Source organism: Cololabis saira, chromosome 14, assembly GCF_033807715.1.
Source record: "Cololabis saira isolate AMF1-May2022 chromosome 14, fColSai1.1, whole genome shotgun sequence".
Classification (NCBI taxonomy): Eukaryota; Metazoa; Chordata; class Actinopteri; order Beloniformes; family Belonidae; genus Cololabis; species Cololabis saira.
Genome location: NC_084600.1, coordinates 3,025,731 through 3,050,085, shown reverse-complemented (window position 1 = coordinate 3,050,085; position 24,355 = coordinate 3,025,731). Strand labels below are relative to the sequence as shown.

Below are 24,355 nucleotides of genomic sequence, written 5' to 3'. Positions count from 1 at the left end.
CAGCTGGCTCTGACTCCCACCAGCACTCAACAGCACAGTGGCAAAGTCAACACAAGCTGCAGGGGGCGCTGCTCTAATACAGACCACGCAGTGGTAACTTGGGATATAAGTCAACTTTCTGCATCTTATAATTTACATCAATATATAAAAAAAAGACATTACAAATTATGAGGAAACCCTTGATCCTTAAGGAATGAAGTGTAGTCTGTGTGTCTGTGTTCTTGTGGGACAAACAATGATGACATAATTGAGAGAAAACAGCACAATGAGCTGGCAGACTGTCATATTTCTAGAAAGAACGGTCCTGCAGCTGCAGTGAGAGGTGACCTGAGAGGGTTTGTGCTGTGACACCCAGGGGAAGAGGGAAACCTGTGAGGGAAGGCTCCAGCATCCCCCGGGGAGCCTGGCACGCGTGTGTGGAGGTCAGGTGCGCGTCAGCTCCGCGCAGCGCAGTCCTCCCCCCGGTTCTCCCCCCGGTTCTCCGGCTCTGCTGTCCTTCAGGGACTCTGCACGGGATTCTGCTGCTGCTGTGCTCCAGTCCACGCCTCCACCAGTGCCTGTGTGTGTGTTTTATGTATTTATTTTGGGGGTGGCACTGGCAGGTGTCCCGGTGCCGGTGCGTCAACGTCCGGACAAGTGCTGCTCTCTGAGCAGAGACTGTTGCTCCGCGTCTGCTGATCACATCTCCTGCTGCAAGCTGGGCTGGGACGGGGATGGTGCCGTGCTCAAGAGCCCCGGCAGCTTCCAGAGGTAGGTGCCCGCAACCTGCAACCCTGCAACCTGCAACCCTGCAGCCTGCAGCCCGCCCTGCGCGGGGGGTGACGGGTCCCGGGGAAGGGGCTGTTCTCTGTTAAGGCTGATTTATGGTTCTGCGTTAATGCGACGCAGAGCTTACTCCGTACGGTGCGCGTCGCCGCGTAACCTACGCCGAAGGCTCTGCGTCGGTGTAACGCGGAACCATAAATCCGCCTTTGGGCAGGTGGATCAGATAACGGGCTCGGCGCACCGTGTCCTCTGCGGGTGTGGGGGAGTGGGTGGGGGGGGGGGGGTCAGCACTGCGGCTTCCCGCACTAGTTTTTGAATATTTTATCTAACAAAGCAGCACCAGTCAGACTCGGTGACCTCATCATGCAGTCAGTCCGGGACCGGAGGAACCGTCCGGACCGGGGGAATAACGGAGGAGTTATGACAGTCAGACCCAGTGCGTCTCACAACTTACACATTCATGGACAACCTCGCTTTTACCTGAACATTACTCATTAGTAAAGTACCCAACACTAGTATACTGTAGATATATGTAACCAAATGTACCATTTTACGCATCCATCCAAACATTGTAACGCAGTCAACTCCAATAACGCACCTGCATTTCAATCAGGAGCGCATCTAGCTTTTTCTGGGGCTTATGTTATAAAACTACAAGGCAATGGGGCAATTCAAACTGGACATGCATTGAGATGTTAATCTTTTAGAATAAAATGGGGTAGATTTATTCATCTAATGACAACATTTATACTGAGCTCATTGCATTAGAATAGAATAGAATAGAATAGAATAGAATAGAATACTTTATTGTCAATATACCTGGGTACAGTGAGATTGAAAGCAGCATCCCCTCTCCAGTGCAAGACAAATAAGAAACAATAGTGCAAACAATAAGAAATATAAGAATATAAGAAATATAAATAATCTAAAAAATATAAAAAAAGGTTAAGGTGCATTTGAATAGTGAAGACCTGAGATTCTATTTACAGATGATAGTATATACACATGTAGTGGAATATTGCACAGATAGTCCGGGAGAAGTACTGCACGGTAAAAACAGTAGCCAAGACATTCACATATTATTCAGGGCGATTATGGCTTTGGGGAAAAAGCTGTTTTTAAGTCTGTTAGTTTTTGATCTGATGAGTGTGTAGCATCTTCCTGAAGGCAGCAAAGTAAATCTGATATTTTAACATGATAAAAATACTCCTTTGTGCAGTGCAGTTTTAACAGTAAAACAGGCTGTATTTGTAAATATAAGACGTGTAATTAAACTGCTTCACAGTGAAGAACTTAAATGTTCTCATGTAGGTGGTTACAAAGGAAGACAGATCGTTTAATATCTTTGATCAAAATCAGAAACAGCACAAGTTCTCCTGTGGGCTTTACCACAGGCAGAGTTGTGTTCTCATCTGGCACTGGAATAAAACGTAGTAACTCATGAAATGGTGTGAGGGCAGCCCGGAGGATTCCCATTTACAGCACCCAACACAAGCAAACTGTAAATCAAAAGAATAGAAATGTGTGCTGTTATTGAAGAACGCAGCACAGCCATCCATCACACGTGGGCCGCAGACAGCGCTCTTGTGGGATGGGCTTTTGATTAAAATATAAAAGTTAAATAATTTATAGACGGCAGACGTGAGAGAGATGAAGGGACCGGAGGAAGAGAGGATGGAGGAAAGCTATAGAGCTGTTTACAAATCAAGCTGACGTCTCGCCAAACGTGCGGCCGCGCCGGTTTGACCTCGTAGTATTTTAAAGCCTTGAGTCTTCACATCTGATAAGTTCTGTTTGTTTTCCCATTCTCTCTGCCCTGCCCTCCCTCCCTCATTGTGCTGGGGGTATCATGCTTTTTCTTCCTCCCCTCACAGGTTAGGCTCTCAGTCAACAGAGGGTCACGGCAACAAGCACATCAGCAGCTCTCCTCCTCCTCCTTCTCCTCCTCTTCCTCCTCCGGGCTGGCCAGAGTCCACAGTCTGCCTGCATTCATCTGAGCGGCAGGGAGGACACACAGACACAGTAGTGGCTGTAAGTGTGTGTAAGTGTGTGTGTGTGTGTGCTTGGCTGCTCTTTAGTCTTCAATCCCCCGCCCAGTCCTTTCCTGCGTGGTGATAATGATGTGTGCTGCTGTCAAGGTGTAGCGTCAAGAGGAAGACCTTTTCAGACCAGCAAGAGGAGCACCCAGGACGCCCGGAGACTGCACACCCGTGCGTGCATGCACGCGTGCGTGGAAGAGAGTTTGACTGCTGATCGGGCTATGAAGGAGAGCCCTTCCATTCTGGGCTGAGTTAAGCAGAACAGGGAGAACTGAGCCGGGAGCAGCCATGGGACTGGGACAGTCCAGCAAGACTCTGGTCACCGACGACACTGACGAGAGTGAGTATTAAAACACTTCTGTATACTTTTGTGTTTGAGCAGGATTTAGCATACTCTCACCTTTCTCTGCAGCCTTATTTTTGTTATTTCTCCCCGCGAGAGCAATTAATGCCCGTGGTTTTAGACGTAATCAGCTTCAGTCTTTCCTCAGCAGGGCAGGAGAGGAGACCCCAGTTCTGCCTTTGATGCAACCATAGAACTGTATTTATTTATTTTACCAGTTTGCAAAAATACAGCCTCAAATATCTTCCTCAGAACTCATTGTGTGATTTTTGACAGACGATTACTTTTGACATGGTTTTCATCCTGATGTCAAAGTGGCTCCAGAGCCACTTTGACTGGCAAAGCTCTTTGCTCAAATTAATTTTCCTTTTGCGCGCCTTGAGTAGATAATACATTGTGATTTTATTGATCTGAGTTAGCCCCTGAAATGAATACCACTCTGGCTGCAATCCAAGGACATTTAAATAAGTCGGCGTTAGATGAGTCAGTGATTTAGTCAGGAGGAGTGAAATGGCTGTCTCTTTTTTTTTTTTTTTCCCTTTTCTGTATGTATGGCATCAAAGAGCATCTGGCGCTTTATTTTTCTGGTATAAACTTGCCGACTAAGTGCCTAAAATGCAAAACTTTTTCTATTTTATGTTTAACGTGACTGTTACATTTCGGCATTGACGCAGAAATGGTCCTTTCTCGCCTCCCCCGAGGCAACTTCTATCAAAGAAGAAGTCATTATTCATGGTTAACATAGCCGCGCAGTCATTACCCCTCTAAAAATGTCGCTCCTCTGAACTGGGGATTAACGCAACAGTGCACCTGACTTTGCTCTGCACAGAAGAGACGGGCGATTGCACCGGGGGCAGGGGAGGGACAAACACGGAGAACACAACATTTGCATTAAATAAAAATGCCTGCTCCACTCACTGGAAACACAGCAATCCCCGCGCTGAGATCTCTTGACTTTGTTGTTGTTGCTTGATCATCCAGTGTGGATAACTGGGAATCAGTGCACGGCGTGAGGACTGAGAAAAGAAGAGGATGAGGAGAAGAAGAAAAGAAGAGGATGAGGAGAGCACTAATTAAGAGATGAAGCAGTGAAGAGGACTTGCATTTGGTATATTGCATAAGGTTAGGGTTAGGGTTAGGGTTAGGGTTAGGGGTAGGGTTACCTAAAACAAATAGGTGCGATAGTGAATATTTCAGCTATCATTAAAGATAAATGAAGGAAAAAAAACAATGTAACAACTTAGATTCAACTAGACAGTAAAAAAACATAGACCCTTTTTATTTTCAGCAGATTGGCGACACATCTCACATTTTTAGGTGCGTGCTCTGACATGTGAATAATGTCCACTTCTAATCTCCTGACAAGTGTCAGCGGTCTGCATGTTGAGTATGCGTATTAACACCCGTCATGCAATCGCTCCTCTGAGGAGCAATTAAGATGCAAATGAAGTTTTCACCGTCACTCGAAGATGCCACGAGCAAAAGGGAAGGCTTGTTTGTTAATCCTGCCTGGAGGATATGGCTCCATGTGGTGCAGGAGCAGGAATACAGGCTAACATTTCTAAAATAGATTATTAACATTCAGCACATGAATACTCGGAGTCTTTGTATGAACCTTAATCATAATAATGATAAGTGACACTGGCAAGATGTTTCTTGTGAGGGAGGTCTGTGACATATCTGAAGTGTGTTTCTGCAGACTGATAATTACGGTGGCCGAGACCCGCCATTGCTGAAAATAAAAGTAACGCTGCAAACAAAAACAAATGCTGCTGCAAATAAAAGAAACGCTGAAAATATAAAGAAACCCAGCTGCAAATAAAAGAAACGCCGCTGCAAATAAAATAAAAAAGCGACACAAATAAAAAAGTCACAACGGAAGTGAATTACCGGGGACTATTTTTGCTGATGCACCGGGGTTTTTTACGTGAGAGGAGAAGAAGAAGGCGAAAAAAATTACACGTAGCGACGTTGAACACTAACCTTTTCACTTATTTTCTCGTTCGTTGTTCTTCTTATTCCTCGCTCTTCTTATTTCTTCCTTTTCACTTACGTCCTCTTCGTCTTCTTCTTCTCCTCTCACATAAAAAACACCGGTGCATCAGCAAAAATAGTCCCCGATAATTCACTTCCGTTGTGGCTTTTTTATTTGCGTAATTTTTTTTATTTGCAGCAGCGTTTATTATTTTATTTGCAGCGGGGTTGCTTTATATTTGTAGTGTTTATTTTATTTGCAGCAGCGTTTGTTTTTATTTGCAGCGTTTCTTTATATTTGCAACAGCATTTGTTTCTGTTTGCAGCGTTACTTTTATTTTCAGCAATGGCGGGTCTCGGCCACCGTAGATAATAAACACAAGTTACTCTAAATGAAAATATCATATATTGGTAGAGGCGGTCAAATGCAATGCAGGAAGTATTACATATATTGAATGAAGGTTGAGTTGTGTCCTGCACAGAGGTGTGTGAATGCAGGTGAAGACGTGCTCTGAGGATGATGCATGTATCAGAAATCAGAAATCAGAATCAGAAATCAGAAAAAGTTTTATTGCCAAGTTTGTTAAGAAAACACACACAAGGAAGTTGTTGTGGTGATTGGTGCAATACAATACAAGAGCAAATATATAATGAAAAGAGTGAAAATGTACAACATGAGGTTTTTAAAGTGACGGATATGAGTTTGTGCAAAAGTGACTTAGGATGCCATACGTCCCCACACGTGTGTCCTGGTTTTCCACGTTGTGCAACCAGCACGCTGGTTAATTGACAGACGCTGCTTTCAATGATTTACAGGCTTCATTGTCACAGGAAGCGTCAGCTGGGCAGGAATTGATTGAGACATCCTGTTCATAGTCTGGTTTTAAAAATCTCAGCGTGAGAGCATGGATTTGAACCAGCACGAGGGAAACACACTCATTGTCATCGTTCTGTTAAATATCTGCCAGTTAATCTGGCCTATTTTTATGTTTTTTTCCCCCACCATTTCTGTCATATAGAAAGTCCTAGTTTGATTCTGATGAATAATGCTTGAGGGCAGTGATGTTAGGTGCAAAGGTATAAGTTAAATCTGTTGTTGTTGGTGTTTTCTTTTTTAAGTTGCATTTTTTTTTAATCAAGTTAAATCTTTTTTGTCTTTCCATGCCAAAAAACAACCAAAATACAACACAAATCCATGTAAAAACATCACTTTAATAGTCATTTGTTTAATAGATATTTGGAAAATAGAAGATTTAGTTCAAGCTTAAGTTTTTGTATTTCTGGTTTTTCCAACGAAACTGGTGGGAGTGAAGTTAGTATGAGATCAGTTAAAATCACAGCGTATACACACCCTACACATCACATCAGGCAGATCAGGCACCCGGGGAGACAAAACCACAATAATATTATACTTGAAGTGAGTCTGCATCCGTGCTCCTCATTCTTGTTTGAGATATTCCGGTTTTGAAGGGTTCAGCACACGGGACTCAACCTTTTATCTTGCCACCAAGAAATACCGTGCATATTTGAACTTGAGAATCTTCATTTGTGGAGGAGGGTGAAAGTTATATCCATCATCATCAATATCTCTATGAATGCCTAATAAATGGGGATGGATTCAGGTAGATTAGATCAGATCAGACGGTGAATGAGTCCAAGTGAATCGTCACTGCAACATGTAACATGTTTAATCCAGAGTTCAATGCTCTCTGTAGTTATGATGGGAAAAAAAAACTGTATAAAAGATCTGATTTCATTTGGAGCAAATCTCACATACTTACTGGCATAAATCTGAGTGAAGCAGCAGATTTGTGGTAATCCACTGCTGACAACAGTCTGATGCAAATGCACTATTTAGTCTCATATGAGTATTGTGAGCTTAGCTATTTTAGGAAACTAATAGGCTGCTTTCAAGGATCTAACTATGTATTTGTGTCCGCTTTTAAAGGTTTATGTATTTAGTGAAAACTAAGTGTCCTTATAAAAATACAATGTGGATTTAGTTTTAAACGGTTCACTTTTAGGGGCCAAAAATCTAAGCTTTTTTTCCTGAAATAGTACATTCTGTTTTAGTAGGGGCTGCAGGGAGCGTGTGCTGTTTGTCCGTTTGTTTGTTTCTCCTTTACAAAGGCAAGTTGTAACCTCAACAAGCAGAGTTTGAATGTACCCGCAGTTGGTAAAAAAAGGATATATATACAGGACTGTCTCAGAAAAATAGAATATTGTGATAAAGTTCTTTATTTTCTTTAATGCAATTAAAAAAAACAAAAATGTCATACATTCTGGATTCATTACAAATCAACTGAAATATTGCAAGCCTTTTATTATTTTAATATTGCTGATTATGGTTTACAGTTTAAGATTAAGATTCCCAGAATATTCTAATTTTTTGAGATAGGATATTTGAGTTTTCTTAAGCTGTAAGCCATGATCAGCAATATTAAAATAATAAAAGGCTTGCAATATTTCAGTTGATTTGTAATAAATCCAGAATGTATGACATTTTTGCATTACAGAAAATAAAGAACTTTATCACAATATTCTAATTTTCTGAGACAGTCCTGTATATTATATTATGCTAGTCCTTTACAGGGTGCAGGAGAGAGAGGGCGACACTTGGACCAAATAAGTGATTACTTCAGTCTAAATTGATGAGCAGGTGTCAGTCAGATTTAAATTGACTTGCAGATGAGTGAGACGAGTTCCTCAGCTGGTGTGAACCGCGGGACGGCTGTCTGAGCTGTCAATCCCACTCATGTGCAGATGTTGATTATTACACGCCGTTACTCAAGTGTCCATCATTTATTACAGCACATTAAACCATTCAAAATAAAATATGACCCGAGCTGCTTCCCTCCCTCACTTCTGCTCTGCCTGCCACATCATCTAATGCAGGGGTCGGCAACCCACGGCTCCAGAGCCGCATGCAGCTCTTTAGCGCCGCCCTAGTGGCTCCTGGAGCTTTTTCAAAAAAAAAAATAAAATGGAAATAGATGGGGAGGGAAATATATTTTTTGTGTTAATGTGGTTTCTGTAGGAGGACAAACATGACACAAACATTCTTAACATTTTCCAATGCTGTAAAAATGTGTAGAATCAATATTACATTTCAACATTTCTGTTAACAGAGATTTATACGGAAGAGTATCAGGGCCATGCAGGAAAAAAAATATCTGAGAGGGGAAGATTTTCTTTTATTGAGCACTTCGAGAAAAAAGTCGAAATGTCGAGAAAAAAGTTTAAATGTTGAGAAAAAAGTCGAAATTTCGACAAAAAAGTCAAAATGACGAGAAAAAAGTTGAAATGTCGAGATTGTTGAAATACAATTTCGAGAAAAAAGTCGAAATGTCGAAATGATGAGAAAAAAAGTGGAAATGATGAGAAAAAAGTTGAAATTTCGAGATTGTTGAAATACAATTTCGAGAAAAAAGTCGAAATGTTGAGATAAAAGTCAAAATTTCGTGTGTTGCCTTCATTCTAAGGCTTATACAAGACTCTTCATTTTTTGCGGCTCCAGACATATTTGTTTTTTGTGTTTTTGGGCCAATATGGCTCTTTCAACATTTTGGGTTGCCGACCGCTGAGCTCAGCGGTCTCTCTGGAAACCCCATCAGGAGAGGATCTCCAGCTCCAGCAGTAGAATGACCAAAGTTATCTGATCTGTCTCTGTGTGTATGTTGTTTATACAGCGGCATTGCTCGAATGCGTGCATATGTGTGTGTATGTGTGTGTGTTTGTGTGTGTGTTGTAAGCTGGTCTCATATGGACCTTATCAGTGCAGTTTGTGTAAACACTCCAACACAGATAGTGTGAGGCGTGCATGTGCCGGTGATACATGTCTAACAGAGCAGAACATTAACTGTCACGTCCAATAGATGCTGCGACTGCAGGGCCAGTTTTTTCATCTACGTATGTCTGTGTTTGTGTTTGTGTTTGTGTGGCGCTGCATGGCGCATTTCTGCCAAAGCAGCAGCTATGTTTGAAAATGTAAACATATGAGTGTGTGTGTGTGTTTGTGTGTGTGTGTGTGTGTGTGTGTGTGTGTTCAGAGGAGTGGAAAGAGCCAGCAGCAGCTGTTCTGTCTTCAGGGAAACAACAGAGAGGGAAAAACCGCCTGTCGTCGTTGTCATGACAGCATGAAACAAACAGCCCCATCCGGTTTCAATTGGCAATAAACGCTGCTGATAGATGCTGGTGAATATATGGGGAGTTTACGTCGTGTGTGTTTGTGTTTGACTCAGACATGACAGCATGAGGCGAGTGCTGAGAGGATGCTGCAGGAAAGTTTAAGTAGCTCTCTTTTTAGACTGACATGACTGTTCAGGAAAAACAGGCAGCATATATATATATATATATATATATATATATATATATATATATATATATATATATATATATATATATATATACTGTATATATATATATATATATATATATATATATATATATATATATATATATATATATATATATATATACATACACAGTATGTATATTATTTTTGCCCTGGAGATGGTCAGCGGCATCAGTTAGGTTTAAGCGTGTTTTGAATTTGTTCACAAGCAGACCTCAGTAAAACGTCTGTAACTGGCCTCAATGGCCTAGTTTCATTTTAAGAAGTATGTTTATTTAATGTGACATTTAAGAATAACAAATTAGCTTTTACATTCAATGCATCTCTCAAGAAGCATGACTGTATTTTCTGCTCCTGAGGAAGTTCAAGTAGGTTTCAGCTGATAGCCATAATTCACAACTTTTCAGACGTCTCCTGCTGTTGTTGGCGACAACAAAATGTTAGGAGTTGCAAATAATTTAAGCTCAGTGTGTACTTAGATAGACCGAACAGGTCCCCAAAGGTGATGCTGAAGGTCATGAAAGTCCTTCTTCATAATGGAGATTGAGTACTAGAGACTTATGCAGTACTTGATGATGGAGCGAAGCATCATCCTGCCACAAGCCGTGCAACACCTCAACCTCACCTCAGAGCCTGAAACGCTCAACCTTCGGACGGTTCACCAAGATGTAGTGCAGCTTCACGGTGCTTCAGTTGCATTTCATGTGTCCCCCCTGCCTAAACCTGGTGAAAAGTATCACATACAGTACGTCAGGCATTTACATGTGATACCCTGGGTCTCTCCGAGCATTCCTATCCAGTGACAACTCTCCAACGGAGATACAAACACCTCCGCAACCTACCTTTGCCTCACGTGGACCAAGTCCAACCCCTTCTGCTTATCGGATCTGACATGCCTCATCTCCTGACACCTATAGAGCCGGTACGTTTGGGCCCACCAGGAGGACCCATTGCAGTCCACACCAAGCTTGGCTGGTCTCTTCAAGGTCCCACCAGCACTGACCAGGTTCCTGCGTCAGAGCAGCAGTGTCTGTTCACCTCAACAGTCTCACAGAGAGCTCTTCAAGAACATTGAGTGTCTTTGGCAGGTCGATACGCTGCCTTACGTGAGCGAGAAGCAGGTAACCCAATCGAAGCAGGATCAGCAAGCCTTAACCCTACTCCAGACATCCACTGTCAGGGTCACTGTTGATGGCACAAAGAGATACGCTACACTGCTGCTTCGTGGAGCCAATTCCGCAACTCTCCAGACTCCTATGGAGGCGGTGTTGCTGAGCCTTCGAAGTACAGAGCGGAGACTCGCCAAAGTATACTGTCAGGAGATGCAGAAATTGGAGAAGATGAGCTATGTAGCGGTGGTGCCATCTGAGATAGCTAAAGCAACCCCAGAATCGTGGTTTATACCTCACCATATGGTGCGGCATAACAGCAAAGACAGGATTGTCTTTAATTGCTCTTTCCAGTACAAAGGGACTTCCCTCAATGACATTCTTCTCCCTGGACCTGCCCTAGGTCCATCGCTGCTAGGCGTCCTCATTCGGTTCCGGCAGTATCCAGTTGCTGTGAGCAACTGGAGGTACGTGGAAAGCGATCCAGCTGATGATATCACGCAGGGCAAGACCTTGAAGGAGCTGTCCCGACCACACCGCTGGCACCAAGGCCCGAAGTTCTTGCGTCACACCGAGGATCATTGGCCAGCTAGCCCGTCAGCCTATCCAGAACCAAAGGATAGCGAACAGAAGAAATCAGTTTTCTGTGGCCACGTGACATGCAATTCCAGTCCTCAATTCCCTGAAGTCAGCACGTTCTCCACATGGAAGAACCTCATGCAGGCAACAGCACGATCCCTACATGGGGCGGCCGATCCAAGCTCTAGCTCACTTATTGAAGCAGCTGGTTACATCAATTCAATTCAATTCAATTCAACTTTATTTATATAGCGTCTAATACAACAGATGTTGTCTCTAGACGCTTTCCAGAGATCCAGAACACTAACATAAACATAAACGTAAACATGAACATAAACCCCCGAGCAATTATTATATAAACAATGGCAGGTAAAAACTCCCATAGTGGGAGAAAAGCCTTCATCAAGGCAGAGCATCTCCTTCTAAACTAAGCGCAGTCCGAGTCATTCCCGGAGGAGGTGAAGGCACTCATGTCTGACCGACCCCTACCAACCTACAGTCGTTTGGGATCCTTATGTCCTGAGTATGATAAGGAGACAGGACTCCTCAGAGTCGGAGGGAGACTTCGACGAGCTGAGCAGCTCAAATCGGATGCCATCCACCCGATCGTATTAGACCCAAAGCATCCTCCGACTAAGCTCATCATCCAGGATTTCAAAGAGACTCTCCTTCATCCTGGACCAGAGAGAGTGCTGGCTGAACTGTGTCGCCGGTTTTGGATTCTACGGGGGAGGGAAGCAGTCAAGAAGTGTTGATTGTTTCGGCCCCTTTACTGTCAAGATTGGACGTCGGACAGAGAATCGCTGGGGCATAGTCTTCAAATGCATGACTACTCAATGTGTGCATTTAGACCTCCTAGAAAGCCTCCACACTGCTGCCATTAAGGTCAACGATCAGACCTACATCCGACCAGCAGCTCGCTTGGTCCAGCTCCCTAAGCTTGAAGATGATGAAGTCAGGGATACACTTACCTTAGTGGCCTTTCTACCTTGGATTCGATTGTCCATGCAGACACTCGGGGGCGGCTGTATTAGAAAGCCCACACTGTTTATGTTTACTAGTTCATAGTATTTTATATTATTCATTTTTCCATTGTGGTTTTAATTGTCCTACGTTACTGGACTCACCAGATTTAACCAACGGTCCCTGAATGCACCACAACCGTTATGTGCCGACGCCGTCGAGTGAAGGCAGTTTACTTTTTCCTTCATGTGGCTGCCGATAGATGGTGTTCTTTTCTTCGTCTGTTTTAGCCATCCGCTTGTTTTTTGTGATGGTGGGACCTTGAAGGACCAGCCAAGCTTGATGTGGACTGCAATGGGTCCTCCGCCTGGTGGTCCCAAACTCTATATCTTGAGATCTCAAAATAATTATCTCGTTATCATGAGAAAATGGAGGAAATAAAGTGTATGTATGTACGACCCTTTAGGACTTCCATAGTTTTATGATATAAAGGTTTTACCAATTCTTGCAACTATGTAGTGCACCCCTAACTGCACTATAGTGCAGTGACTGAGTATAGTGAGTAAGGGGTTATATCAGACACAGCACTTATTATTGTATTGTTTATACCACCTGGGATGCTCTCATTTGAAGCTCTGAAGATCCGTCGTTCAAGGCCATGTTGACTTTCATTACTGACGTCGGGGTTTCATCCGTCGCCGGGCTGTTGTGTGTTTTGGTCTCGTTCAACCCCCCCACTCAGAGTAAACCTGCATTCAAGAGTGGCAAAACAAGCATGAGCTGGGAAGTCTGGGGAATCTATTGATTCTGCATACAGGACTGTCTCAGAAAATTAGAATATTGTGATAAAGTTCTTTATTTTCTGTAATGCAAAAATGTCATAGATTCTGGATTCATTACAAATCAACTGAAATATTGCAAGCCTTTTATTATTTTAATATTGCTGATCATGGTTTACAGCTTAAGAAAACTCAAATATCCTATCTCAAAAAATTTGAATATTCTGGGAATCTTAATCTTAAACTGTAAGTCATAATCAGCAATATTAAAATAATAAAAGGCTTGCTATATTTCAGTTGATTTGTAATGAATCCAGAATGTATGACATTTTTGTTTTTTTAATTGCATTACAGAAAATAAAGAACTTTATCACAATATTCAATTTTTTTGAGACAGTCCTGTATGCCAGTCAGGGAAGAAAAAGAAACAAAAGAACATTTAGTTCCAATTACCTTATATAATAATGAAATGATTGAACCAAAAAGTGACACATATCGATTTTCCATCAATCCCCCTCGGAGACTAGAGTCCAAGTTTTAAAGAGTCCCATTCCCTGTAAGCAAGAGCATAAACCTCATGTCATTATTAGGTTGCCATATTTAGGAGAGTTTGCACACGCCGATGTGCTTTTCAGACAGTATAAAGTGCAAGCTGTCGCCACGGAGACCAATGATGTTGATGGGATTCTCAGCGTAAGATATCGGTGGTACGAGGGTGCATTGTGGGAACTGGTTGAATCAACCTAACTCTATGACGTAGAGGGGATTCCCAGGGAATTCCCTGTGTTTGACGGAATGGGAGAATGGTTAAAACAATGAATTTAAATATCGCCTGTCTCCACTTCCTGGTTCAAAAGCAATTAAAAAGGATATTTTGTGGCTGGACGACGCTCTGGTTAAGGTCTGGTTAGGTTAGGCATCACTTATGATTGGTTAGAAGTGGGAAACGCTTGTGGTTTTTGCTAAAAATAATAATTTCACATCACTTACGCCACCTCCGTCGTCATGGCGACAGCAAACAACATGGTTAAATACTCGAATTTACGTTAAATACTAGAAAACACGGTTAAATACTCGCCGTCAAAATACTGTTAAAAATCATCAAAACACCATTAAAACACTGTTAAAACAGCGTCAAAAACATGCTTTTACAAACTGACAGTAATAAACAGTACCTTGCGCGTCAAAAACTCATAACTTAGCCACTATAATAAATAATAATATATACATAATAATAATGTAATAATCCGTGTATATATCACGACAACGGATCCCATTGACTTCACATAGTACAATATCCGTGGTGCTCACACGGAATTATACCATTTCCGTGTTGGTGCCACGGAAAATAGTGGTGAGAGGTCGTGGGCATTTCACGGATTTTTGTGAGATCAGGTTGGGTTGAATTGCGTGGAGAATGGTGAGTTCGTGGACTCGGCAGCCCTGGAAGCAAATGGAAATGAGACGCTCTGTAGACTACAACTAGAACTCCACACCGTCATGGATGCTGGCGGCAGAACTTTTTTTTTCTTTCACCCCTTCTGCACAGAGGATGTGGGGAGTCAAGCAGAATTAAATATTATCATTAGTTTGAGCACAGAACAGTTTATTTTCACTGAATGTTTAATGAGCCCGGGTTCACTGAAGTGGCTATGTGTGTTTTTCTCAGAATTATATTGACGGAACGAGTTCATCCATGTTTTTGTATACGTGTAATGATTTCCTGATCAGTTGTTTGGTACTGTTTTACCTGTCCCTGCCCTCACGTATCTGAATTTTCTTTTAATGATGTTATGTTCAGTCAAATATGGTCCAGTATAGTACTTGTCAACACAGTGATGTCACTCTACACATGTGTACCTTTGACTGCGTTTTTCCAATTAAAAATGTATACACTTGGGAAATAAACGACAACTTTTGACGTTTGGTCCAGTTTGGGTTTACTATCCATTCTGTTAGCGTGTTTGGTTTGAGTACTAACAATAAATTCATGTATATGAACAATAATATTATCTTTGAGATTGGAAATTTTGCATTGATATTCATTTAATTTTGCCCCTCTTTATTTCCCCACAGTCAATTTTGACCACTTCCAGATCTTGAGGGCAATTGGAAAAGGGAGTTTTGGAAAGGTAAGTTCATGTTTTCTTTTGGATGGAAAATTGAAGACAATAACAGAGAGATTAATCCAGTTTGAAACAACTGAAGCATGAATGTATAAACCCCAAAGCAACAGAAAAGCGAGGCAAAACAGATTCATATTAGAAAGACAAATATTGAACAAAAAGATACTAAACGTGCAAAAAAAGGAATAAATGCACTAAATACATATCTGCCATAAACTGTACATGAAGTGACTATAAAGTACACATTGTAACTGTAGCCTGGTCCTGTAGGCACTGAAAGTGTCATTCCTGGTAAAGCTGCATCTTTTTAAATAGATCTGTCACTGTGAGAAAAGAATGCCCCATGTCATAAAACTCAAGGTAATATCATAAAAACCTTCCAGTCTGCTCCTTTATAACATCGCTGATATCATTCATGTTAGTTGCTTTTGCCACAAGCATTTCACAAGTTAACTTTATTCAGTTTCCTTTCTCATTGTGCAGTTTGGCATGACGATTCTGCACATTGTAAAAGATAAAATGAGGAAAAAGGTGGTAGTTTTTATTTCCTCTGCTGCAGTAGCCGCTGTCCGAATACTTTGAAATCTATTATATTTTCCTTGCAGACAGGTGAGTCTGGGTCGCACAACGTTTGAACCTGCACCGAAACCAACGCAAACATGTCCACCTTTTCCCACACAAAGTGTTATGTAGAAAGAAACAAAACAAATGTTGTTGCTTTTGGGATTTGGGAACTGATGCCACCTGATAAAACACTCTTTCTCCACTGGTCAGCTGAACGTCTCAACTTCATCATTGTTCAAATCTCACTTCTTCTTTGCTGTCGTTGCCATTTTGATGCCCAATAATTGATAGGCAAGGGAGTGTGTGCATCCATTCGTGGAGTAAAACTGGAATGAGAATTAGATTTCTTGAAAGTTGCAATGTAAAAACAATAAAATTACCTTAAAGGAATGCAAATGCACAATTTCTGTGCACATACATGCATCTTAGGTTCTTGATGCATGTAGTATTTTGTGCATATAGCCCCCTGCATCATATTGTAGTGCATGTTGTTACAAAAAAATACATAGTGGATAGTAATTAGAACTTGCATTTAGACGTGTTAGCGTCCTTAAGGATGCACATAGACAGTCGCATGAACATGCATTGACATGTTTAACACACTGTCCAATAACAGATGAGCATTTTAATCACTGGAGATGGCAAGCGGCGCACTGCTAACAGTGTTGTGATCAGGGCTTGGGTGATTCATTATGCCAGTTGGTCCCCAGATCATCCTCATAGATAGAAGTAATCAATGTCTTATTGATAACTGCAGCTCGGGCAAGGACATCTAAGAGCAAATAGAGCATTACAACTCTGTATATTTAAGACATGCAGGTCGAAATGAATGAATTAATACTATTTTTTTTTCTTTTCTATCTTTGCAAACCAATTGCTAGCAATGTTAATCTGTGTTCTTGTAGCTGTTTAGGCATGAATGAAGTATTACTGCATAGAAGTGGTTCTAATGTTCCGGCTGACCACAGTCTTGTAGACTGTAATTCTAAAAGTGCATTGTGATGTTGCAAAAAGCAATGATATAATTTAGGCGTTGCACAGCAAGTCAAGTCATTTCTCCTCATGTAATCTTAACAGGTCTGCATTGTTCAGAAGAAAGACACTAAGAAGATGTACGCTATGAAGTACATGAACAAGCTGAAGTGCGTGGAGCGGAACGAAGTGAGGAACGTCCTGAAAGAGTTGCAGATCATGCAGAACCTGGAGCATCCTTTCCTGGTTAATTTCTGGTAAGCCACCATGCATTACTGCGTGTTTGAAAGTGTATATCCTTTCTGATACTGTTACTTCTGCATAAGGATGTTTTTCTATACCATCATGAACACTAATACCTCTTACCGGTATCAGTACTTGGAGGATCTCATTAGCGCTGCAGCAGAAAGGTGGATGGTCTGTAGACAGTTAGTTGCAGGAGCTGCGTCGTTAAAAGAGTGAAGAGTGAACTCATACTGTATGCTCTTCATTTTAAATGACACATTTTAGAGAAAATCTTCTCTGACTGGAGAACAAAACGTCAGATACCCGTTAGTCAAACATAATTGTCTGACATTGGCAGCTTCATCATCATACTGTAAGGGTTCGGTAATAACAATTTTATGCTACAAATATATCGATAACTGCCCCCCTGTCTTGGAACAGTACTGATTTACAGTAGCACTAATTCTTGATGCGTGTTCCCTTTTCTAACAAAGTTAATGTGCCTCACTGACTTTTGCAAACCTTAGATTTAGAAGAGTGACAGAACAAACCCGACAGGCAAGTGCACATTCTAACAAAGCAATGCTGCAGAAGTCTTATCTCATACGCACTATGGATGCTTCCCAGCTCAAAGGTCATTTTTACAAAGGTTGAGCTGCACTTTAAGTATTACTATTAGTACATGACAGCAATTTTATCGATTCTGCTTTGCACTCTGTCAGTCCTTTAATTGACTGGACACTGTCAACTGAATCAGTGAATGCAGAGACGCATAGAAAGTGCATCACCTATTTAAAGAATCCATTCACACAGCCTTGGATCGAGCCTGCACAGTCACCCAGAAAGGTGCTGTCCACTGGGGGAGGCCTACAAGCCTCCGTTCATGTCCGCTTTACCCCTCCGAGCTGCTAAAAGGAAAATGGAGTTTGCTTACTGATCCAAACACAGCTTTTATGAGCATCAGACTTTAGTCTTTAAGGAATATTTCCCTCAATGTTGCACAAGCTCAGTCCTCTGTCAGCGTTAAAGGTTCACCCATCAGGTCCTCATTCATTGTCATTTGAAAGTCAAAGAGTTAATTGAGCTCGAGGTATCATACTTTGAAGATTCCTTACATTCAAGGCTTGTTAAGTTTCCCTCTGAAAGACATCATTAATTCTTGATAAGCACTTGCACTCCACAACCCGGTGGACGACACACTCGTTTTTGTCAAGTATAGAGGGAGGTGAGTCACCGACTTCAATCTTCAATCTTCTGCAGAAAAATATAAACTAAGAGAACAATTATGTTTTTTGAATGATATAAAATCTTTATTACATTCTTTCAGTTGCCATCATTTTCTAGCACTTCTATGAAAAACCTTCTTGTGAAGCCAGTTTTCTCCGAGGACGTGTTTATAAAATCCTCCTCATCTCTTTGTCTTTTTGCTTGATTTTCTTTCTTTTTTTCTTCAAAAAGTAATTTGGCAAAAACTGTGTTTTTTTTCAGTGTTTTTATTCATATTTGATGCAACATATGGCCACTGCAGTTCCAAGGGAAGGGGGTCGGAATAGTTTAATTACTAATAGAGCCCATCAAGCACACTGAAGTCAGGGAAAAAAATAATAGATATGAATAAAAATTCATTAAATGATGAGGTGCGACTGGAGGGAAAGAAAAAGAAAGAAAAAAAGTGGAATATTGAGAAGATGGAGTGTACCCCGGAGCAGCGCGGGGCACAGACTCATCACACAAACAATGCCAGTGCTTGCTTTCTTGCTTGATTGCATGCTGCGCTGGCCAAAAAAAAGGGCCAGAAGTTAATGCTGTTGGCAGCGTGATCCCCCATGGGTGGGGTTGATTTTCTCTGGAGATGCTTGGGTCAGCGCTGCGCCCACTCACCCACTCTCCGCTTGGCTGTCTCTCTGGCTGTGTTGAGTTGGCATGCGTTCCGTTGTCCTGTGGTAAAGCTCTGAAGGTCAACGATGGGGAGAGATTACTTGCACGAATATGAACTTCACAAAGCCAATTACATGCAGAAAAGTGCTCCGCGGCCATTCCTCTCATCTTCCCTGTCCGTGTCCTGGTTTCATTCACCTTGTCTTCTGTCACCTTCCACTCTTTCTCTTCCTCTCCCACCGTATTTCCCTTTCTTCACCACCTGCTCCACTTCCTTTTTCCTTCCCCCTGCTGTCACTGCACTTCTTCTCCGCCGGCGTGACCTCGGACGTCCTTCTAAACACTTTATGCAGCCAGACAAAATAGACTTGGAAAACAGGAGGGAAAAGATGACCCTTTCTGACAACTCATTTTCCCATCCACACAAGGAGTACATCGATACTCTATTTAAGCAGCCAGAGATCCTGCTCTGTGCAGTGGAAACGGAGTAAAACACCACTGCAGGAAGAAAAGAAAGCTCATAGATGTTTGTTTGTTACAAGTCAAAAGAGTGATAGCCTTGAAGCGGAAGGATGTTCAGAGTCCTAATTCCACCCAGTGGTTAAAAGAGATGTCTTCACACCTAGTATTAGAAAAATTAACATATCGTATTTTCCGCACTATAAGGCGCACCTAAAAGCCTTTAATTTCTCAAAAACCGGCAGTGCGCCTTATAATGCAGTGCGCCTTATATATGATCATTACGGTAATTTCTGTTACTGTAGTCAGGGGGATTGTGGGTAATGTAGTTGGTGTCGCCGAAGTAACGGCGCTAAAAACGTCAGGAATCGTCACAGACGTTCAAGACAACAGCAGCGACGCTGACTCTCATAATGGCGACTTTGACGAGACGGAGCAAAGCTGGTTTTTATTTTGTTAATAAAGTTTGACATACGGTACTTTTCTTCTTGTTTTTTTTTTGCATTTGCTGTAGGATTTTGTAGCATTTCCTGTAGCGCAGCTCCATCAGGTAGATACGTAACTCAACCCCAGCCACTATAGTACGGTATTTTACCATATATTTAGTGCGCCTTATAATCCGGTGCGCCTTATATATGGAAAAAGATTTAAAATACGTTATTCATTGAAGGTGTGCCTTATAATGCAGAAATACGGTACATTTTAAGAGGTAAATTTGAAGAATTTAATGACATGTGGTCACCCTTTTTACATTTTATGGACAATCTGCCCAATGATTCTCATGGACAAAGAAATGATGACAATTCATTTGATTTTTTTTCCACTTTTTCCCTTGTTCCTTTTTATTATGGGCATGCCAAGTAATGGCATGACCATATTGCAATCGTCCAGAATGGCCCAAAGGGCAATGTTGCTAGCATTTTGCTAACAAGCTAAAGTCGCAAAAGTCCCACGTCACACCAGCGGGTGTACAGCATGACCCCGCTCGGATGTGGAAAAAAAAAATCCCCAAAAACTAAAACACGGCCGGAAAGACGAGGAAAAACATGAAAATGAAGGCGATATATTAGTATCTAGAAAAGGTTTCCCTTTTCTTATTATTCCGCACTTTTTTTCGTCCGTTAATGCGGCCCGAACCGGAACGTGCACCCATGCATGGCATACATCGTTGGATGCGTCTCCATCGTGATTCGATGGGTATTACTTTTCTCAGTAATAGGGGTTACCGTGGCAACGCTAGTTGCCAAAAAGCAAAAAAATAGGCGAAAATTCCCGCGCTTATTGCTCGGCCGAACTTTATCGTAGAGACATCGTTCAAACTTTCAAACACTCGGCCCGATTGTCCCTAACCGACCGTACAACCTTATTATGCCAAGTATTACAGTTTTTGTGATATTGACCTTCCATTTTTTATTTTTTTTCCGTTTGACTTTGGACGCTTGTTGCTAGGCAACAGGTTATCGTAGTGACATCGTACAAATGTTTCCCGACTCGGCACGCTGTGGAATTCAACATACTCAAATTTCATGAAGCTGGGATTTAAGGAAATTTTATGTCAAAATCCAGGCCACATGGCCCCATTCATTCGGATGGAGTTTTTTACCATGGTGAAAAAAAAACCTATCCGTTAACGTAGCCTGAACCGGAACATGCACCCATACATGGCATACATCGTTGGATGCGTCTCCATCGTTCCTCGATGGGCATTACTTTTCTCAGTAAAAAGTGTTACCGTGGCAATGCTAGACGCCAAAAAGCAAAAAAAAAGGCGAAAATTCGGACGCCTATTGCTCGGCCGAACTTTATCGTAGAGACATCGTTGAAACTTTCAAACACTCGGCCCAATTGTCCCTAACGCTACGTACAACCTCATTATGCTAATTATTACAGTTTTTTGAGATATTGGCCTTTCATTTTTTTTTTATTTCTGTTTGAATTTGGACGCTTGTTGCTAGGCAACAGGTTATCGTAGAGACATCGTACAAATGTCCCCTGACTCGGCACGCTGTGGACTTCAACATATTCAAATTTCATGAAGCTGGGATTTAAGGAAATTTTATGTCAAAATCCATGCCAAATGGCCCCATTCATTCGGATGGGGTTTTTTACCATGGTGAAACAAAAAACCTATCCGTTAACGTAGCCTGAACCGGAACATGCACCCATGCATGGCATACATCGTTACATGCGTCTCCATCTTGCCTCGATGGGCATTACTATTCTCAGTCAAAAGCGTTACCGTGGCAACGCTAGATGCCAAAAAGCGCGCCCCATTAATAACTATTGGGAGCACAGGAATGAATGAAATACAAGCGTAAAAACACCTCAAACTGACATAGAACCACCCTCAACACAACCACTACAGCCCCAAACCAAAGCGGCGAGAGGGGACGAATGGGCGGTAGGGCATGCCCATATCAAAATTTCCTGAAATTTTCTAGTTTTCTTTTATTCTTTACTGATGATTATTATTACTAGTTATTTTATGTATTCACATATTTTCTGTTGAGTACGTTTGTGAGGACCTGGGGGGGAGCGGGGGGGGTTGTATGTTTGTTATAAGAGTGAAAATCAATAGAGAGAATTTGAAAAAAAAAAAAAAACACCACTGCAGGTTTTAAGAGAAATGCAGCATCTGACAACCGGCACTGATGAGGTTTACCTCGCATAATCAGGTCTGACGTTTGGAAATCATCTTGATTATATAGGAAAGGAAGCTCTAAGCCCTATTTAACAATAATTAAGTATAGATCTGAAGACTCGCCCAATGAGACGCTGTGATGAACTTCTGGTTGCTATTACTAGATAAAGACGCAGTCATTAAATGATGGTGTCTAAAGCTAAATTTGCCTCAGAGTGGCAGCTTTGGCTTCAAGATACGGTGCATTCTTAACCTTAAAGATTATATAGCTGAAAATCAAATTACTACTACCTGCAAACTATAAATATTGCATTTTTTTTCTGCTCTATATTGTACCAAAAGTTTTTTTTTTGTTAAAAATCTGATGGTAGCCTACCAATTTACTAGATTAGCCACATTTGTTGTGTTTTCTTTTTTGTTTGCAATGAAAACATCAATTATAATGAATAAATGTTAATAACTTTATTAGACTGTGCTGGAATACATCAGATCTAATCTGAACTGGATCCTTGGCTTCAAAAATGTATTGAATTGTTTCCCTGTGATGCGTTTTGAATGGTACCATGGCAACGATAGACAACCCTAATGCAAAGAATTTGGTTTTGTAATGGTTTAAAAGCAGTTTAGACTTTGAAATGTCCCGTTTAATGCTCTTTAAAGCCATTGTGCCCACAAGTCCTTTTGTGTGCGGGAAACCCCTGCTGGCCCGTGACGGATCCAGTCATGTGAGAAAGAAGAACACCCTCTGTTAATTCTAGGGTTTTCTGCATAAAAACATCCACCTGGTCCTTGCCAAGTGCGAAGACAACTGCAAAACCTCAGAACAGCCCGTTATTGAGCAAAAGTCTAAGCCAGTTACGCCCCATAAACCCTGTGTTTAAGGGGCGTTTATTTTTGATTCAGTAGCTTGTGTTAACTCCCCTAGCCGCAGTAACGCGAAGAAGTTGTTTTCTGCAGGAGTTTATCAATGTCTGACATTACTGTGAAGGAATTGGACTGAATGCCTCTCATTTGACTCAAAAATAGGAGTTGATGCTTAACTGAATGATTGCAGGGCTGCAAAAGAGAGCCAAATTATCACCCTCCACCTCCATACGACGTATTTTGTGCCCATCAAAGGAAAAGATGGAGTTGCACTGACAAAAGTCTGATCTATCACGCAGCGAAAGCTTCTCTTGCTTCAGGGAGTTCTTTTTTACTTTAAGTAATCTTAGTAATGCGTCACATTTAAGGGCACAATAAGACCCTGTTCCCTGTCCACTCACATCTCGTCCTCAGAGACCCAAACAGACACAAAGGGAGCGCTTCTCTCAGAAACATTAAAAGAGCTCCTCTTAGAGTCCCCGTACAAAAGGTTTCTTTTTTTGTGTGTGTGTTTTTTTTAAAGTAAGAACAAGCTTCAGACTCCAGACTCCAGTATCGCAAGTACTGCTTGTAATAATAAGGCCTCATTTTACAATTAGAGCCGCAGACGTAGCTGGATGCTTCAGAGCAACATGTCAGCATGTCAAGTATTTGGCTTGATGTCAAGGTGACCTGGGGAAACTGACTCCAGGCTGGCAGAAAATGAGAAAGTATTAGAATCCAAACACGGCTATTGCCAAAATGTGAGCTTGTTACTCCAGCGAGCAGCTTCTAACGAGGATGTGCAGGACTTTTGCATAAGCCCGCTGCTCTTTGTGTGTGCTCAGGGTACATGGGACACAGAGTGATGGGAGCTGTCAGTCAGGGGTAGGTGTGTGGAGAAGAGCTGGGGGGGTTGGGGGGATTGCAGGGCCGTCGGCATCGATCCACCAGGTCACAGTCTTAGTTGCTGCCTGGCTGAGTCCATTTCAGCAAAATGTGCTCAGACTGTGTGTCTGCTGGTCTAAATGATTATCGTATCAATACTTTGCGATGACCAGTTCATGATGAGGCCTGTTATTACTGATATCCACCTATGTGATTTTTGTTTGCTGTAGGTATTCAACAGATATTCTAACTGTCTGTTGAAACTTTAAACAAACATGGGTTTCTTTATGGAGCTAGAACAGTCTCATAATTCGCAAATGCACACACCGTTTCACAAATGCACAAGACAAAATTCGCAAATGCACACACCGTTTCACAAATGCACAAGACAAAATTCGCAAATGCACACACCGTTTCACAAATGCACAAGACAAAATTCGCAAATGCACACACCGTTTCACAAATGCACAGGACAAAATGCACAAATGCACACACTGTTTCACAAATGCACAAGACAAAATTCGCAAATGCACACACCGATTCGCAAATGCACAGGACAAAATGCACAAATGCACACACCGTTTCACACATGCGTAGGACAAGATATACAAATGTATTTTTGATGCGCACACAATTATAACCTGATTTACAGACGCTTTTTGTCTGTGAGCTGCGCTGGATTTGCGTGTGCGAATGAAACGAGTGAAACGGTGTGTGCATTTGCGAATTATGAGACTGTTCTAGCTCCATATTTCTTAACTTCTCTAATTTTTTTTTAGGTTGTTCTAATATATTGGGTTTGAATTCTGGTCCATGTTTAGTTTTCTTTTTTGAGGTGATGTTACTGAATTTTC

The 24,355-nt window shown here is 41.7% G+C and overlaps 1 protein-coding gene across 2 annotated transcripts in view; it reads left to right on the top strand.

Moving 5' to 3' along the window:
• The first annotated feature begins 438 nt into the window (after positions 1-438).
• The window catches only part of stk32a (serine/threonine kinase 32A), a 113,091-nt gene continuing 89,174 nt past the window's right edge, over positions 439-24,355 (top strand). The window contains exons 1-5 of one of the 2 annotated variants that reach the window (XM_061739422.1): positions 439-750; positions 2,640-2,796; positions 2,904-3,144; positions 14,982-15,037; positions 16,673-16,824. In XM_061739422.1, coding sequence (XP_061595406.1) covers positions 3,093-3,144; positions 14,982-15,037; positions 16,673-16,824 — 260 coding nt within the window. In that variant the 5' untranslated portion in view covers positions 439-750; positions 2,640-2,796; positions 2,904-3,092. Of the gene's footprint in view, positions 751-2,639; positions 3,145-14,981; positions 15,038-16,672; positions 16,825-24,355 lie in introns of both variants that reach the window. The other variant, XM_061739420.1, reaches the window with a different exon arrangement.